Below are 17,895 nucleotides of genomic sequence, written 5' to 3'. Positions count from 1 at the left end.
GCAGCACTCGGAGGAAGGAAACGGCAGCTCCCTCCTTCACTGCACTCCCACCGCGGTTGCTCTAAAGCGCAGCGCGTCTGCCCACTCCCAGCTTGTCGGCCGCCGCCGGCACTGCTGCTCTTCCCTTGGCGCTGCTCAAGGCAAACAACGCGTTCCGCAGGCAAGCACCCAGCTCCGGCGGGGCTCTCGCCATGCAGCACACCGGAGCAGGACAGCGAGAAACAGATCCGAGTGCCTTCACCGGTGGTGCTTTAATGACAACACAGGGCAGTGCACAGGACACACCACACCGGGAGAAACTTACTGCTCAGTCGGGTTCACCAGCAGAAAAATATTACAGAGAAAACCGCAGCGTATTCCAAGCTCTGCTTCTGATGGAAGCCACACGTCAAAGACCAAGCGGGTATGAAACGGGCCACATGTTACGAAAAGAAAATGCCCAGAGGTGGCTTAGGAGAACCCAGGAGAGCGGGACAACAGGACAATGGCAGATTTATTTACAGTAGGACACAAAGGATACATACATTAATTAAAAATTACAAAGAATACAGAGAAAACACTTTGGGGAAGGGAGAGAAATCAATGCTGGCTGAGCGTCTCCGCTGGAGGGCGGGGGGGGGGGTGGGGGAGTCAACCAAAATCTGAGAGAGGGATCTCAAATCAGAACTGACACAGGACTCCACAGCACAGTTGGCTCGCGCATCCCCCGCTCCCTTTTCCCATCCTTGATTCCTGGCTGAGAGACTTTGGCATGGCAGGCGCTGAAGGAGCAACGGGGCAAGGCCGAAAGACACGGAGTCGAGGAGTTGCGCCGCCCGGGCAGCCAGCTCCCCGCGGGGGGCGAGGCCGTCGGGAAGAGCCACAGGTCCTTGCGCGGACCTGGTGCAAACTCTTACGGCAACCGGGATTACAAAGAGCCCCAGGCTCCCCAAGGGCGCACAGCAGTGCTGGTGACAGGGAGGGCTTCGGGCAGTTCTGGGTCGGAATGGCATCAGCTGTGGCAGCTGGTCTCAAATTTGGAGACCTTACTGCTTACTACAGCAAGAAGGAAAAGCAAAATTTTCACAGATCTCAAAAAAAAAAAACAACCCTCTCCTCTGTAGCCCTGACTGAATCCAGCTGGTCTGGGGCTGGAGGGAGCCTCCACTGTAATGTGGAACCTTTTTACCGGTAAACATCATTGAAGTGACCAAAATAAAAAACTTTAACCTTTTAAAAAGAGCTTCCCATGCGCTGATTCAGGCATCAAGCCACAGAAAAAGAGGAGCCCGCTGCAGGAGAGCCCACATCGGCCACGCCAGGGCCTGGCCCTGTCTGTGGAGAAGAACAAAATACAGGTGTGTATGCTTCTTCTGTTCCCTGGAGGTAGAGAATCTAAGAGGAGGAGAAGAGAGCAGCAAGAGCAGCTGGAGCACAGAGACAGCCCGCTCCTGGCAGCGGGAGAACTCCTTGGGGCCGCTCCCGCTGTCCCCAGCCCCTCCTGCTCGGCCCGGCACACCTTGCGGCAGCTGAGGCCCAGTAACTGCAGCAGATCACTTGGCACTTCAGCAGCGGCGTCGCAGCCTTCTCTCCGCAGGGCTCTGCGCAGTCCCGGCAGGGCTCCCGGGAAGGAAGCCTGCCCCGTTCCCTCACGTGGCTGGAGCAGAGCTATCGGCAGAACAAACCCTCGGAGTTACCTCGCGCATCCTTCCAGTCACATGTTCTAGCACCGGCACAACCACACCGCCTCCACCAGAACACTACGTCCTGCTGCACCTTCCGAAAGCGAGGAAATCCCCCCCTGCCCTCAGGCCTTCCAGGGGAGGCAGCCGAAGCAGCCCATGCTGTCCAAGGCCGGAGGGAGAAGCGATGCCGAGGGCTGCAGTTCTCGAGTTCTCTCGGGGTGAAATTGCACTTCCCAGGCTCCGAATGGCACCTCCATCAAATTGTAAACAAGCCGAAACCAGGACTTCGCGGTCAGAGCACGCCAGGCTCACGCTGGGTAAGCTTTAGGCTCCCTTTACTTCGCCAGAGTCACGCTCCCTCTTCTGTGCAGACATGAAGGCAGGAAAGAAACCCAGTCTGGTATTTGTCTGAAGAGTCTCCCTGAATCCTAGAGCACCCTAGGGGCTGGAAGAAAACTTTTTCACAAGTGTTTCCACTGCTGTCTCAAATCCATTCGTCATCAACATTAAAAAAAAAAAAAAAAGGATGAATTAGCAAAAAGGAGGTTTACTTATACAGAGGGATATTTCTCTGCTAAAAAAAAAAAAAAAAAAATCCCTCAAATATGGAACAGGATAATAAAGTTAAAATGTAAGGTATCTACAGACCCCTCTTCCCCCCAGAAGTAGCCCAGAATCCATGTACACTGTGCCAAAGTTACATTCCAAAACGAGGAGTTACTTATTTCTCTTGTCACTCTCCCAGTGATTTTTGTTTCCTTAAAAGAGCTGGGAGAAGATGTCCCCTTCGCTCCCAGGAGGACACGCATTCCGAGGCATCTCCTTGCTGCCAGCTCCATGCATCAGTCTATTTTCACCGCGGCGTAGATCTTCCGGACAAACATGTAGGCTGCATAGAAGCCAATGGTGCCGGTGAGGAGCCAGAAGGACAGGACCATAAGGGCGGTGTAGCCGAAGTACAGTAAGGAGGGAATGAACTCAACAATATCCAGCTACAACAGAAGAAGAGGAAAAAAACAAGCAAGATTAAATACAGAGGTAACAAGAGTTAGCTCCCGAAAGCAGCCAGCGCTCTCTACAGGGGGGCACTCCACAAAGGGAGGAAACCCCCCACGTGATTCATTCTTGCCCAGCGGGACAGACATCCCCCCCGCAGCGGGGCCGGGGAACTCTGCTCCGCGCAGGCAGTGTGGGCAGGGGCCCCGGCAGCTACAGCCCCCCCTCCCCTCTCGAAGGGCCGTCAGCACCCTTGGCTGGGCAGCTGCCGTGGGGACAGCGCAGGCGAGGCAGCCCCACCATTTCCTTTCCCAGATCCAACAGCCTCCTCTGGAAAGGTGGCCCCTTCGTACAAGAGGAATAACAATACCTTGTTCACAAAGTAGAAGATGGCGTAGATCAGCACATAGAAGGCAGATCCTCCAGAAACCAAGAAGGTCCTCCACCACCAGCGGTAATCCTGACAGGTAAAAAGCCTCAGCGTTATCCCATGAGCTGCCTTTTCCTCTGTCACTGTCAACTTTCTGGGACAGGGAGAACACCACCCATTTTCCTCCAAAGGAAACCACTGTTTGGGGCTGGGGAGCTATATTATCACAGAAGTGTTTCCAAACACAGAAGATGAGAAGCTGACAGCGAGGGAAAGCCAGGTCAGTATCACAGCACCTGCTACCGAAGAACAGGGCTCGGCCTCTGGCCCTGCGTTTCATTTTGTATGTGGATGGAATGAAATCCTTTCTCTGGAAAGAGACGTCGGCTCAAAATACACCGCTCCCAGCAGGATTTCTGTTATGAAACCACCGTTCCCAGCCTAGCAGATAGCAGATAATCAAGTAGCTTCAATTCCCCTTGAAGTCAAGAGGTGTTAAGAGCAATCACACTTGTGAAGCTGGGCCACACTAGATTTCTGCTGAGCAGCAGCGACAACCTGACCTGTGCTTTTCCAGGAGCAAGTACCCTGAGCTACCAAAGCCGCAAACGCGGAAATCTCACCTCGGCACAAAGCTGGAAGTACACCATGACAATGCTGATTTGGGAGCAGGATACCACCAGGATTATAAACACCAGGAAGAGAAAGCCGAACAGATAATAGAACTGGTTCTCCCAGATTGCCTGAAACAAAGACACAGCATAAATTTGTTTCTATGCTACTGTGATCAATCAGCCAACGCGAGACTAACTTCTAGCAGCCAACCCAAGGCAAAACCAGGGGCCTCTCAGACTGGAAACTGCAGATCCAGGCATTTCACCATGTTACCTCAGAGGAGTCGGGTTGCAAAAAGGTACCCAAAGATAACTACAAAGTACCTTGTCCCTTCCCCTCCACCCCTCGCAGTGGAACAGCAAATTCCTCCCCGTCCATGGAAGGGTGAAAAAAGGGCAGCAGCTGGAATGGCTCGGTGAATGTCTTAAGAGCAGAAGCCCTCCTTGACGTAACGTTACAGTAAGCTCTTCTCTTTACCACCATCCTTCAAAATACCAGGGAGTGCCCCACAGACATCCCTGGGGTCTTCAGCAAGGGGACAGCCTGAGGGGGCCCACAGCCCCGCTCTCTCTGGAAACAGTACTGTACGGCCTGAAGGGAACTGCTAGCCACCCCCCTCCCCGGGAAGTACAGGAACAGGAGACTGCTCCAGTGGAAGCCCCCTCCCTTCCAAAAGCTTTGGCACAAGGAATCCTATTCAGAAGCGCAGTGGGTTAAACGCTTACACTGAAAATGAAGAACAGCTCAATGAACATGGCTCCAAAAGGCAGAATACCCGCCATGAGAATCCTGTAGAGCAAGAAAGAAAAATTATAACCAGCACAACATAACTGTCTGGCTGTTAGCAGCCCCCTGTAAGTGCAGAGCGCTCCTAACAAAGATCTGCAGCTCCAGATTACTAGAATAAATTTCACACAGGAAACGGCACAGCTGCTCCCATTGCTGAGCACGCACCACTGTCATAAGCACCAGCCATACCAGATCAGAATTGTCAGGATTGTCTCTGGTGTGGCATTACTCAAGGAAACACATCTGCCATCTGCCTGCGTCCAGAGACCAGCAGAAGGTGATGGTCAGCAGCCCGAGGGGACCGAAGGGAGGGGGCTTAACTTAACTCACCACAGTTCCTAGACACTCATCACTCACCCAACAAATTTATTCATATACCACCTCTGCTCCGGGATCTGCCTGGGAATCTGGTTGGTGCGTACGGGATTGTCATACGGCTGTTTGCGAAATCCAAAGTAGTAACCCAGGTAGACCAGGGGCAAGGAGATCCCAAACCACATGCAGAGCAAGGCCACCATGGTAGGGAAAGGCACCTGGAATCACACCAAGAGTCACAACAGTGAGGCTGACAGCAAGCCCACCTGCCCTGGAGACTGACAACTCCCCGCTATGCCAACTCCCCAGTCAGCCCCTGCGCTGACACCCACGTTTAGAAAGCTACTGTGAAAGCGACCGTCCCCCATCCCCCTCCTCCCACTCCGCAGGATGAGGGTGGTACCTACCGCTCCGGAGGAGTGCTTCCCCCAGATGAAACAGTTCAGGACAAAGCAGATACCAAAGACGACACCGGGATACAGGGTAGCTGTCTGCAAGAGCAACCACACGTTAAGAGAAAACACGTGAGTGGCCAGCCCGAAGTTTCTCTTTGGTGGGTCACTGCTGGGACGAGGCACACGCGGCGGCAGCGGCCCTTTCGCTGCAGCACTAACACCCAGCGGCTGGGCTGCGGGGAGGATCTCGGACAATCCTCATGCTTCACTATCGTACGTGCTCTGGCCTTCGCCCTTTCATGTAAAGCTACGGGGACTCAGCCCACACCACATCTCTGCAGTACAGCTGGCTCCGTCCAGCTACCCGGAGATACGCAGGGAGCTTATCCACACATCCAGCAGCAAACCTGGATAAACAGCACAGAACACTACCACACTCACACAGAAGGCTCCCTTCTTCCATCGATGCCCTTTCAGAGTCCGGTATAAGCGGCCAGCAAAGAATCCACCAAAAACCCTGGGCAGAAACAAGCCAAGACAAAGAAAATTAGCTTTCGTTGTGGGGAGAGGGAGAGGAGGGGCGGGCAGGACAGGCCTGCTGTGGGAAGCACGGAAGACACCTACCCCATGAACATGAAGAGAAAGCAGGCGGTGGTCATCAACGCACCCCGGCTAGAAGGCGACAGCATCCCCAGCATTGCAACGACTGCGGAGGGAAAAAAGGACAAAGAGCAGCTGTGACGGACGTGTGCCAGCCAGCATCTGGAGCCCATCCCTGTGTAGACCACGGCTGCCTGCAATCCCTGCCTTCTGCACAGACCTTCAAAGCACAACGCATCTACAGCCTCCAGCACTGACCAGAGAGAGGAAGCAACGGCTCTGATCTCAAGCTACAGACCACGCTTTAGCCTCCGTTTCCCCGGAGGCTGGAACAGGTGCAGCTCAGAAGGCGAGGCACACGTGTGCAAAAGTCTCGGGCCATTATCACACAGGGCTCATATCTCAATGACAGGCAATAACCACAGCAAAAGAGGCCTTCAGCTGAGAAACGCTATCTAGAAACGCAGAAATGCTGAGCTCAGGGCTACAGACTTGATCAGCCCTGCGACAGGAAGCTGTCTTAGGTGATTTCACTCAAGCTAAGGTGAGCACAGGTCAATGGGAGCAACAAACGCCCTCGAGCATCGCTCCTCTCCTCCTTACAGCCACCCCATCCAACACATGCCACGTACAGATGACGATCAGGATCATACAGAAGAGCTGAATTCCAGAACCCAGGAGAGAGCTGAGGATCATAGGATATTGCGGAGGCCTGAAGACATCTCCATGCACAAGTTTCCAACCAGATTCCTCCATAGTATCTTCCTGTAGCAACAACAGGAAAATAAAGTGTTTGCATACAGTTTAACGGTGGAAACGAACGTCCTACCACAGCCAGCCCGAGAGGTTAATTCCCCTGTATCCAGTTCTTCTACAGAATTTTATCACTCTAGTTAAACTTCTTTCCTCTTGGGCTTAAAACAGTCCAGACCTAAACTGCCAGCACCAGGGCACACATTCATGGAACCGTCTGCAGTTGCAGCTGAGGTCTGAAGACATCTGAACCTGCCGTCTGCCACTGTACAGAAAGCCAAAGGTGACAGCATGTGGCAGGACTGCTCCGCCCTCCTCCAGGGCTCGAAGCAAAACAGGGGCAAGGAAAGAGACAGTACATCCAAGTCTTCAGACGAGATCCCTCCCCCTCTGTGCTTCCCTGTCCCTGTGATCCCAGCCCCACGAGCACACACATACAATGTCATCTTCCTTGTTGTAGTTGGCAATGTCCTTCCGGAGAGTCCGGATGATGATCATGCTGAGAATTCCTGAAAACAAGCACAAACTGAGTTTAGCTCAGAGGCTCCTGCGTGGCCGTGCTGCTCGCGTGCTGTGCAGCTACACGGCTCCCCCCAACATGCAGTTCTGGCTCGGAGAGGAGGCCTGGAGTCATTACCCGTCTGCCCCAGCCTTCAGCGAACTCAGAAACAAAACCCCAGCGAGCAGGGAAGGCAGCATTCCAGCTGGAACGGGGCACCGTGGCTTTCCTGTGGTTTGTTTTTTTTTTCCCTTAAATATGGACATGCAAGATGTCTGTTAACCACATTCTACTCCCTCAGCTACCCCCGTCAGAGAGCAGAAGCGGGAAACTGTCTGACCCCAGGGACGCTGCCTGAACCAGGAGGTTTTATGCGCTGATGTTCATTTCCTGCCCCTTCTGATCAGGTTCAGACATGGCCACACCCTCATCGAGCCACCTGCAGCTGAGGCTTAGAGAAAGCTCCCTGCAGATTAACGGTACCGCCGTCCTCATCCCACACATCTCACTCACCTGAAAGGAAAAAGACGACCACAACCGAGTTAATGATAGAAAACCAATGAATCTGTACATCGCTCATGGTCAGGTAGGTGTCCCAGCGGGAAGCCCATTTAATATCACTTTCCTGAAAGAACAGTGAAGTTCTTTTCACACCAGCACATCCCCAAGGTCTTCCACACCACCTGTGACAGACACTTGGAGCACCAGCTGCCAGCCAGGGGCGGTGAGCTGCCAGCCGGCTTCCCATCGCTCCCTCACCTCCCAGTGGACAGAGTAGGTGAAGAGCAACTGGTTCTCCTTAGAAGGATCTATTTCCTGAGGGGCAGAGCCCGTAGCTTCAGGCAGGGTGCACATACTCTTCTCATCAGCCTTCAAGTCTGGAAGGGAAAACATGGCAGGCACAGGGTCAGCACTCCCCTCAGGCACCGCCGCTCCCACCGCCCATCCTGGCCCCAGGCACCCTCAAGGCACTGGGCTGCAACGACTCCAAATCCTGCAGGGGAAGCACCCATTCCTTCCTCACCTGCTTTACAGTTTGCAAAACTATTCTTCTGATCAGGAGCGGAGCACCATTAACAAACATGAAGGAAAGCTAGGCACAGGGCTTTCCTTAACCGGAAGGATAAAAGCCAGAGGCTCTGAAGCCAAGGACCTGGACCATGAATAAATCCTCGATTCCACGCAATGCACTGGGAAACGAGAGCCCCCCAGCAGAGCCTGCTGCTGCCAGAGGAGAGTTGCACAGGATGATACAGATGATGAGCAACTTCCCTTCAAGACCCCTGTTTCATGTGGGCTCACTGAGGTAGGAGTGTTTTCCCCCTCCCCAGTACTTTTAACCTTTTGTCCCCCCAGAACAGCTCCAAACATTCTGTGGGTCTTTGGACTGGCACGTGGTGTCCCAGTGGGGCACATGTGGGCCACAGTAAGAGCCAGATACCTCATGCTAGATGACACAGTGCCAAAAAACCCAACCCCCAACCTCCAATCTTTTTATATGAACTAATTTTCCATGGATTGCATTTCAAGGATATCTCTCTATTTTTGGTACTTCCTTAATAACAAAGGGCGTTACTGTTCTTATAATTCGGACTCCCTCATTTCTGCACCCCGAGACCCTAACGAAAGCAACAGCTGGCACCCAGCGGTATTCAACTCTCGGCCCTACAAGAGGTTTCTTCTCCCTTGCTCCCCTCCCTAACAGTCTCTCACCTTCTAGTTTAATACTTTGAGGAATCACTTCAAAGCGCACAACCCTGTAGGTGGGCTCCTGGTTCTCTTCCACGTCCTCTCTGTGGTAGTAAAGGATGAAGGAGAGGTGGTTGTGCAGGTAGAACTAAAACAGATTGACATGAAATAAAAAGTTAGCACCCCAAGGGAGGAACAGGCAAAGTTTAGAAGCAACAACTGCAGAAAGCAGCTTCAGTGAAGAAAACTAAAGGCTCCAACTGTTCCCAGATGCACTGTGCTACAGAGCAAGATCAGGCTAATGCGTTACAGGGCTAAAAGAACAAGAGGAGAGAACAGAGATGTTGAAAAGGTAACACGTCAACCACTCCAAGCATCAGGGACAACGCTTCGGTCTGTTTCTGGCCTGGAAAATATCATGGTATCTCATCTCAAGCACGCATTCAGGGGCAGCAGAACCACCCAGTGCTGGAAGGGCTTCAACCCTGAGTCTCCTGCCTGCGTTTTCCACCAGACAGACAGACGTTACCCGGACTCTGCAGGCCCACAGCTGTCCTAAGCTTGCGCTTTCAGAAGGTCTCACATCACCTATTACACCAACAAAGCACGGCCAACCCAGGCCGGCCCAGCAGGCTCATTCACCCAACAGCTTCGGCTCACGCGATCAGAGCTGCGTGTGCGACTGAGCGCTTGAGTATGAGCAACTGATGCGTCTGTCCAGTCACACAGCTAACCTTAGCGTACACAAGCCTGGGAAATACCTGCAGGAACACACACGCTAAGTTCCATTGGCAAACTTAAGCAGCTTGTCCTCCAATAAACACTTGATCTTTATTTTTTTAATACAAGATGCTCCAGACTGTTAAAGACCAGCCAGTGTTTGGGTTACGCTGCCGTTGTTCTACTGAGGGGAAGCCACCGCATGGGGTTGTCTAAGGTCATACAGTGAGCCAACGCTAGGACTCCTGACCATCGTAGCAGTAATCCAGCATCCACCCCCTTCCTCCAGTAAGAAACCTCTCTCGTATTTCCGCTCTTTATAAGACCTTTTGGTTGCACTCCCAATCCTGACGCCCTCTGGTAGACTCCTAACACCCCCTGACAGACGCCCAGAGCTCTGCCGGGCACCCCTCAGACAGCATCGGGATTCTCTACCTTGTTACCGTCCATAAACCCAAGCCTGTATCCGTGCTCGAACTGCACATCCTTCTCCTTCTTCTTCTCCTCTTCCTCACGATTGGAATAAAACTCCAGCCGTGTTGCCACAGGGAGGTTATCAGCAATGCTGAAAACACAGATTTCAGATCAAATTTGTCCACAACAGAGAACCCCGCTGACACAAACCCACGCTCAAGAGGACTCACAGATGGACGTAGTAATCCTCCCTGATCCGCTCGGCGATCAGCTTGCTCTGCTCCACTGTCAGAGTGACTGGCTTATTGGGAAAGTTGCAGAGAACTTCGCATTTCTTCTCCATGTTCATGGAAACCTGGAAAGGTGTATTTACAATTCGGTCCCCCCGAAGAACCTCACCTGGAAAAGAGGAAAACAAAGGCAGGGTTGAAGACAACCAGGCTTCTCACCACTGGGCTGGGAGCACTCTGTACCGCTGGAATGACGACAGCAAGTCTCCTTCATTACCACAGGTGCAAGGATAAGACTGAAGGAGAGTTTAGCTATTTTGTTGGAAGTATTAAGCACTACTCATGAAGCAGGTTACGTGCCCTCCTTCAGGAAAGTTGTTTCCTCTTTCCAGTGTATGGACATCCCAGTTTGCAAACAGCCAGCAGATTACAAATGAGGGGAAGCAGGCTCTCCACAAACAGTTTTTGGGAGATGACATTTGCAATTGCTTTTACTCCTGTAAACATGCCCTCACGCAGCACTTAGTGCCGCGGAACCTGCTGTGCACAGATACGTACCGAGATTCTCAGCCTTGTACGTTATCTTGCTGGGCTGGCAGAAGGGCAACGAGTAGTACTCATACGGTAGCTGCGTTCGCGAGCTGGTGAGCTTCACAGCCTGCAGGAAGAACGGAAGGATTATCCCCATGAAAGAACTCAGCGTTTCCTGTCCTCTCAGCATCAGCCAGAAGCTGAAGCTTAATTCAAGACACTTCCTGTAAAGCTCACTTCTGGAAGCTGTTAAATTTAAAAAAAAAAAAAAAAAAAGAGAGAGACAGACAGCTGTTCCTGGGAGAGCTCCAGCTTTCTTTCCTTTTGCACATTTCCCAGTTGTATATTCTCTACACCACCATTTAGCAGCAATTCATTCACAAACAGAGAAACACTTGAAGAAGGAAGCGTGGTGGATTGGTTCCACAAATGTGTGACTCAGCAGAGCCCTAAGAAAGAACCAAGAGCACAAAAGAGGCTCAAGAGTCACATTTCATACAGGACTGCAGTTATTTCCTCAAAACCCCTGCATATCACACTGGGCCTACAGGTCTGGCCTCGAGTGATACGGAGAGTTCAGCAGTTTTTATCTCGGTAAGGGAAGCCAGAGAGCCATCAGATTGGGAAGGCACGGGACGGTGACAAACCCCAAACGTTTCTGGAGAGTCCTCACAGATCGCATGGCACAGGGGAAGTGCAGAGACATACCATCACAGCCACGGCCACAGTTGCTCCGAAAAAGGAGCGTTTTGCAACGCAGCCCAGCTCATTTATTGGAAGAGCGCTGGCAAACACGCTGACTTGCCTTCTCACTCGAGGAAGCATTTGGCTCATGAAATCCCTTTGAGAACAGCCATTCCCATATCCCCGATTTCTGGGAAGCCTACCATAGCCACAGGCAAGACTTGGTTGCTTAAAAATAGCCTCTGTCTGGCAGCCTGCGGCCAAAGAGAAAACGGTGCTGTGCTTCGTGTGGGAGCAGCCAACCTCAGCCTCCCCAGGGGTGCTGGATCTTGCTGAGACAGAGGCCACAGCTTTAGAAAAATAAATGAAATGGGCTTTAAGTTGCTGATGTCTGGAAAGAAAGGCTGGCTTCCTCCTGTACGGGTGAAGTAGTTCTGTTGTTCGTTACCAGCAACAGAAACAGCTCTTCAGCAAGCCTGGGCTGCGAGATCTCCAACGCTCAAGGACAAATGCCTGCACGTGGAAAGGGCTTATCATGGATTTCACTTGAAAACACAACATGGGCAAAGCAGGTATGAACAAAATTGAAAAGGTCTGATTCAAACCGCTTCTTTATTCCACCATCCATCTGCCACCTAAGGGCCCACCTCCAGAAGCACTTTGACAGTGTAGTGCTGGAGAAAAATCTCTGAACAAATTCACTTAAAAGCTGCAGTGAGAGAGGGCTCTTTTCCCAAACAGAGCAACGACTTGAGGCCTTTGGTGCCACTGCTGGAGGAATTTGGTAGAAATCAGAAGCAAGAAAGAGAATCACGTTGGGAACTGCACAGTAAGATTATGACAGTGACCACTTGAGGGCTGTTTATCCCCAACACCCTACACAAACGCTGTGAAAAAGAGAAAACATCTGCACCCAGAATTTTAGTAGCAGGATCTCCAAATTTGACTTTCTAGTCTCACTTCACTGCTATGATACAAAGACGGGAAAAAAAAAAACCGCACAAGAAAACCCAAACCAAACAGACTAACAGCTGCATCCAAGTCCATCCTACCTTTATTTCTACGGGATCATTGTGGTGGAAGTTGATAGGAGCCACACCGGGTACATAGAAAGAGTCTGTGCTGTGCAGCAACAACAGCGAGACCAGCATACATCTTAGCCTTTCCTGCAGAAAGGAGAGGAAACAGTAAAGCACAACAGAAACAGGGGACAACTTTAGACATGGGCAACAGCACTGAAAGGGCTCCTCCCAGACGTCTGAGAGGCCATACAATCAGGCGATTAAACACTAATTAAATTCAGAAAAGCTATTCTTAACTTTGTTTTGTTACACTCATCCACGCCGTGCATCTCTGTCCCTTCACCTGCAATTAGGAAAGCATTGGCTTTGCTCAACCACAGGAAAAACGCACTTCTCATCCGTAACACGCTCCATTGAGCCGGCTGTCCCCCGACTGCTCTGCTCCCACCTAGCTAATACCCGCTGGGTTACTAGAAGAGGGCCGTAGCGCTGGCACTAGATTTCGGTCAGCTCTGCACGTCGGGAATTACCCTGCAGCTGCTTACGGACCGATGCTCACGCGCCGCTGCCTGCAGCGGAGCAGCGAGTGTAGGGTAGGGTTTGATGCCAAACGAACCGCCCGCTGCCTGCAAAGGAGTGGTCGCACCGCTGCTCCCTCCTGTTCCACTCTTTCCTCGCCCCTCCAGGCCACAGCACAGCTCAGGAGCACAGCGAAAAAGCTTTCACCCCTTTTTCAGGGAGCGGGGAGACGGGTCAGGCTGGAAGGTTCAGCCAGGTCCACGGGGGCTCCAGCACAAGCAGACCCGGTACCCAGCAGTGGCGGCAAACCCCGAGCAGACGCCGCTGCTCCCTCAGTTCGTGCCGTCACCCCAGGTAACCCAGCCCAGCTCCAGCACCAGCAGGAAGGCTGTGAAATTAAAGAGTATTAGACAGCAGCACTGTGGCTAGATCAGAATATCCACTCTGGTGTAATCTCCTGGTATTCCCAGCTTTGGCCCATTCCCCGAAACGCCTCTGCGTGTACGGCACCGTCGGAAACCCAAACAAAACCCCGAGTCTGCTTTCGGACAACGTGAGCTAGTGCTGCAGCGGTGACAAACCCAGCTGCTGTCCCCTCCACGTGTCCTTGGCAGGGCAGGCAGAGCCGCTCTGCGTGACCTACTGCCCGTCACCTCCACGCACGCAGAGGAAACAGCGTGACCGAGTGAGACGGCCGAGCCCGAAACCAGCCAGCGCCAGCGTGGTGCCTGCTCTGGCTCAGCGGGGCTGAGGTTCACCACTGCCTCCCACCAAGAAACAGCGTCTGCACGGGCCGCAGGGGAATCAGACGCCAGGCTGGCTCGCAGACACCACCTGGACACCACGGGCAGCAGAGGGGAAAGCATGTCGAGCTCCAGGCTCCCAGCAGCTGCCCGCCTCTGCACGCAAAATGGAGCTGTCCCAAAAAGCCACCCCGGCACGGCTGCCCCGTCCGCAGCCATCCGCAGGGAAGGCAGAGGGGAGCTGGGGTCTGGGACCCAGAGAGCGGCTGGCAGGAGCTCTGGGTGCAGACACAGACCGCAGGGCCCTGGCCGTGCCAACAGCACCGCACGTGCTAGGCACCTACACAAAATGTGTCAATACTACATTATCAGACGTATCTTTTTGCTTACAAGAGAGATTTTCCGATCTATCCTAAGCACAGCTTAATGCGGTTACAGCAGGCAAAAGCCTCACCTGGAAAGCAGCGGGGAAGCACTCTTTAAAATCACTTGGACTTCAATACCGATCTACCTGGAAACAACGCGGAGCTTGTTTTCTGTGCTTCGCTAAATCTTGCCTTCTCTCGTCTTGTAAAAGATCACTCTGCTCTGTGACTCCCCAGACCAGTAGGAAAAGGTCTCCTGGGCAGGCGAAGCACTGGAAGGAAACGGCACTGGTGTCCTGCGTCACGCTCTAGAGCAGCCTGGAGCAATCGCCTCGCCTCCTCCGTCACCGGAGCGCCAGACACGCGCAGCACTGTACTACTTAATAAAAACCAAACTGCGCCGGAGCTACCCCTGCCCTGAGAGCCTGCAGGATGACAAGGTAAGCACAGAGCTTCAGAAGGTGCTCGGGAGACATACACGGGTGTAGGAGATGAAGTTCTTGATGACAGCTTTGTCAGAAATCAGGCTCTTTGCATACAGATGACGATGACTCAGGCAGCACCAGGCAGCAGAAGAGACAAGAGGGGGACTATGGAAAGCCTTGCCAGGAAAAAGCATTTTGTAGCAAGAAATGGGAACGCTGCTACGCAACAGGTGGGGGAGCTTTGGAAGTGAAGTTTGCAGGAAATGCCCGGTGCGGGTTCCTAACCCAGCAGCTCGCGCCTGGCAGAGCGCGCGCAGGCTGAAGCCAGGGGCCTTTCTTATCAGGATCTTTGCTTTTGTGTTGACAGACGTGCTTCATCTCCTCCAAAGGAAGGCAGCAGCTCAGCAACGACACACGGACACATGCCAAAACATCTGCATAACGCACGGGCCTGGCCAGGCACCCGTCTCGCTCGGGAGCTGCCTGCGAGCTAAGTTATCTCCTAGCAAGGGCAAGGCTGGCAGGATGCAGCTCTGCTCCAGTGCGGTCACTGAGCCCCGGCGAGGCACAGCCTTCCAGCAGACAGACACACCGCCCTCCTGGCCTTCACCAGTTACTTACATTTCAAAAACACATGCACCAAAAAAAAATATATATCTCAGATGACACTCCAGCATCCAAGGAAATCGTACAACGAAGCAACAAGTAGCATAACAAACAGCGCAACAAATCCGCACAACTCCAGATGAAGAAAAACCCAGCTGCACGTGGACAAAACCAGTCTGGACTGCCTACGCCTTATTATTTACCCTACACATACAGGCAGACACACACTTGCAAAAGACCCTTTCTCGGGAGGATATGACAGATTACAGAGTAATCTCTCTCTCTCTTCCCCCTCCAAAAGAAAGAAAGAAAGAAAAAAATCTATTCCGAATGTCAGTATACTCCCCTGCACACAGGACCCCCACAGAAGTCGCACCCAGCTTTCTCTCTCGCAGCGGCAGAAAGCAGCCAGGGGAAACCACGGCCCAGGACCAGGCAGAGAGCATCACCCGGGAACACGCGGCACGGCGCAGGCAGGACACCGCTGCAGCCACCCGCTGCTGCCCCGTCCTCACACAACGCCTCTGAAGTGAACAGCAACTATCCTGAAGTCTGCAGGATCCCTCCTGAAAGACTCTGAAAGTCTCTTCCTGTGACTAACTTTAGAAGGAAGCGCTGTAAGGATAAGCTAACTGAAATCTTCCTTGCGGCAGTTCGAATGGTGTTTCTTGTCCTGCGTGCAGCAACAAGAAGAGTTTGCACGCAAGCCCTCTCCAGGAAGGCACTTCTGGATAATTATCATTAGACTTGGTGTTTGCAAACAATCCCAGGACACAGTTTCTCTGATTTATCTCGTTTAGAAAGACTTAAACAATCTTGTCTTTTTTTTTTTTTTTCCCTGCCAATTCAGAAAAGGTTGACAAAACACGCTGCCAAAACAGACGCATTGTTTAGCCACATCCCAGCCTGACCAAGCCTGAAGAGATCCTGCAGCGCGCCTTTGTGCCATGACCGTGCACACGGGTGTGCTTCCCTGCGGTCCCTGAAGCCACCACCGCCGGAGTCTGAACTCCACCATTTATTTCAGGGAAGGGGGGGAAACAGAAGCCCACGAGAAGCTTTTCCCTGTGGCCCTCCACCAACACGCTCTAAGGTAACCCGGAGGGCCCACAGCCGGGCCGCTCGCGCCCAGGGCATCCCCGCCCAGGTCGCTGGCAAGCGTTTCCACAGACCGACAACGTGAAGGAGCCTTTGGGCAGCAGGAATTCCAACGTTGTGCAAGCATTTTCACACAGCTGGGGCCGTACGGGGGCTGGCCCAGGCCTTACAGTTTCACAATCCACACATGGACTTCAGAACACAGTTCAGTATTTGCTCAAGGGGAGGAAAAGGAAGTAGGAAGCTACAACGATGGGCATCGTACGAGCGAGATGGTGGGCATCATCCCGGTTCTCTGCTGCGGGGAAGGGCCAGAGGGACATCGAACTGCCAGAATCAAGAGCGTATAACTTACAAAGGCAGTTTCGAACGAAAACAGGGAAAGCACAACCCACGCAAAGCCGTTTGTCCGGTCAGGTCCACAAAGCTCCCGCTCCTGTTCCACTTAGCGAGAGTTTGGAATACAGCGACAGAAAGGGAGGGAAGACACAACTCGCTAATTTGTGGGAGGAAAAATACCCACATCTAACAGAGCACAGCGACTCTAATATTTATTCTACCCTCCGGCACGTTAACAGGACACGCTCCGCGCTAACAGCACCTGCTCGTCGCCCGCTCCGAGGGGCCGGCCTGCCACGCGCCCCCTGCCTCGAGGGCTGCCGGTCAGGTGCTGCTGGCAACTGCTGGCCAAGCTCCTCGGCACCGCGTCTCCGCCCAGCTCGGCCCGCACCCAGAGGGGTCACTCGAAGCCTTTCGCGAGGGGACGAGCGCTGCGTTCACATCGATTTCAGAGAGCTCCTTTGACACCAAGAGAGCGGTTAGCAGTCTTCTCTGTCTTTCACAAAAGAGAAGGCTGCAAGGACATTCCCAGTAGGACCATCGCCAGTTCTCAAGCCAGCTCAGCGCTCCCTCCTCCCTGCCTGGGACAAATGAGTGTGAAGATGCTTAAAGCAAAATAAATTAAAACCTCTGCTCCTCCGATCTCCCTTCCAGTTTCGGCCAATCTTTACGCCACGTGAGTCGCCTCACGTCCCCCGCCCCGGCCAGCGGCGACCTTTGTATCCGCACACATCATTTATTCGCACAGCTATTCTTACAGGATACCAGCGGGGAAATACCCTTCTGCGAAAGCAGGGCGGAAAAATCCCTTTTCCTGCTACGAGACGTCAGGCGGACGATTAACGACCCAGCAGCTCGTCCTCTCCCCCGCGAGGCGGCACGGACGGCCGCCTGCCTTCACAAATCCCCGCCAGCGACCCCGCCAGCCCTGCGAGGAGGCAGGGAGGAACCCGGTAACGGCAGAGACGCGGGGGGCAAAGCGGCTGCTCGCCCCCCGACTCGACAGACCGCGGGCACGTTTGCCGCCGGGCCCCGAGCACCGGCTCCGCCCCGCCCCTGCCCTCCGCTGACAGCGCCGGCCGCCGCCCGGGCCGCGGGGACGCCCCCGGGCCGGCTACGAGGCCCCAGGCGGGACCGGGGAGCCTTCCCCGGTGAGGGGCCGGCGGGGACGGGGGGTGCGGGGCCCGGCGGGGCCGCGGGCCGGGCGCCGCGTCCGTCCTCCCCCCCCAGCGCGGCGCAGGCCCGACCCGCAGCCCCCACGCAGCGCCCCGCGCCAGGGCCGCCCCCCGGGCCGCGCCGCCTGCCCGCGCCGGCCGGGCCCCCACCGAGGCCGCGGGGGAGGCGGGGGGGCCCGCGGGGCCGGGCCGGGCCGCCGCACTCACCATCGCCGCCGACGCCGCCATCTTGGATCCACGTGTCGGGGCGGACGTCAGCGGAAGCGGCGCGCGGTTGGCTGCGGGGCTTATCGCCATGGCGACGGCGGCCTCGGCGGGCCGCGCCGGGCGGGCCAGCTC

At 54.0% G+C, this 17,895-nt stretch overlaps 1 protein-coding gene across 2 annotated transcripts; it reads right to left on the bottom strand.

The window, feature by feature from the left end:
• Positions 1-475: 475 nt before the first annotated feature.
• Positions 476-17,853, bottom strand: TM9SF4 (transmembrane 9 superfamily member 4). 2 transcript variants are annotated; one of them, XM_086760723.1, is made up of 18 exons: positions 17,764-17,853; positions 12,317-12,430; positions 10,608-10,707; positions 10,050-10,218; positions 9,841-9,970; positions 8,710-8,833; positions 7,756-7,874; positions 7,510-7,621; positions 6,936-7,006; positions 6,377-6,509; positions 5,769-5,850; positions 5,586-5,661; positions 5,157-5,240; positions 4,792-4,967; positions 4,371-4,434; positions 3,654-3,773; positions 3,031-3,120; positions 476-2,656 (listed from the first exon to the last, which is right to left on the bottom strand). In XM_086760723.1, the coding sequence occupies exons 1-18, from the start codon at positions 17,851-17,853 to the stop codon at positions 2,507-2,509; spliced, it is 2,004 nt and encodes a 667-aa protein (XP_086616849.1). In that variant the 3' UTR covers positions 476-2,506. The 2 variants fall into 2 exon arrangements, with proteins under 2 accessions (XP_086616849.1, XP_086616850.1); XM_086760724.1 differs by lacking the exon at positions 17,764-17,853 and adding an exon at positions 14,003-14,081.
• Between the last annotated feature and the right edge of the window lie 42 nt (positions 17,854-17,895).

Source organism: Chlamydotis macqueenii, chromosome 16, assembly GCF_036417535.1.
Source record: "Chlamydotis macqueenii isolate bChlMac1 chromosome 16, bChlMac1.mat, whole genome shotgun sequence".
Taxonomy (NCBI): Eukaryota; Metazoa; Chordata; class Aves; order Otidiformes; family Otididae; genus Chlamydotis; species Chlamydotis macqueenii.
This window is presented reverse-complemented; position numbering and strand designations above follow the sequence as displayed.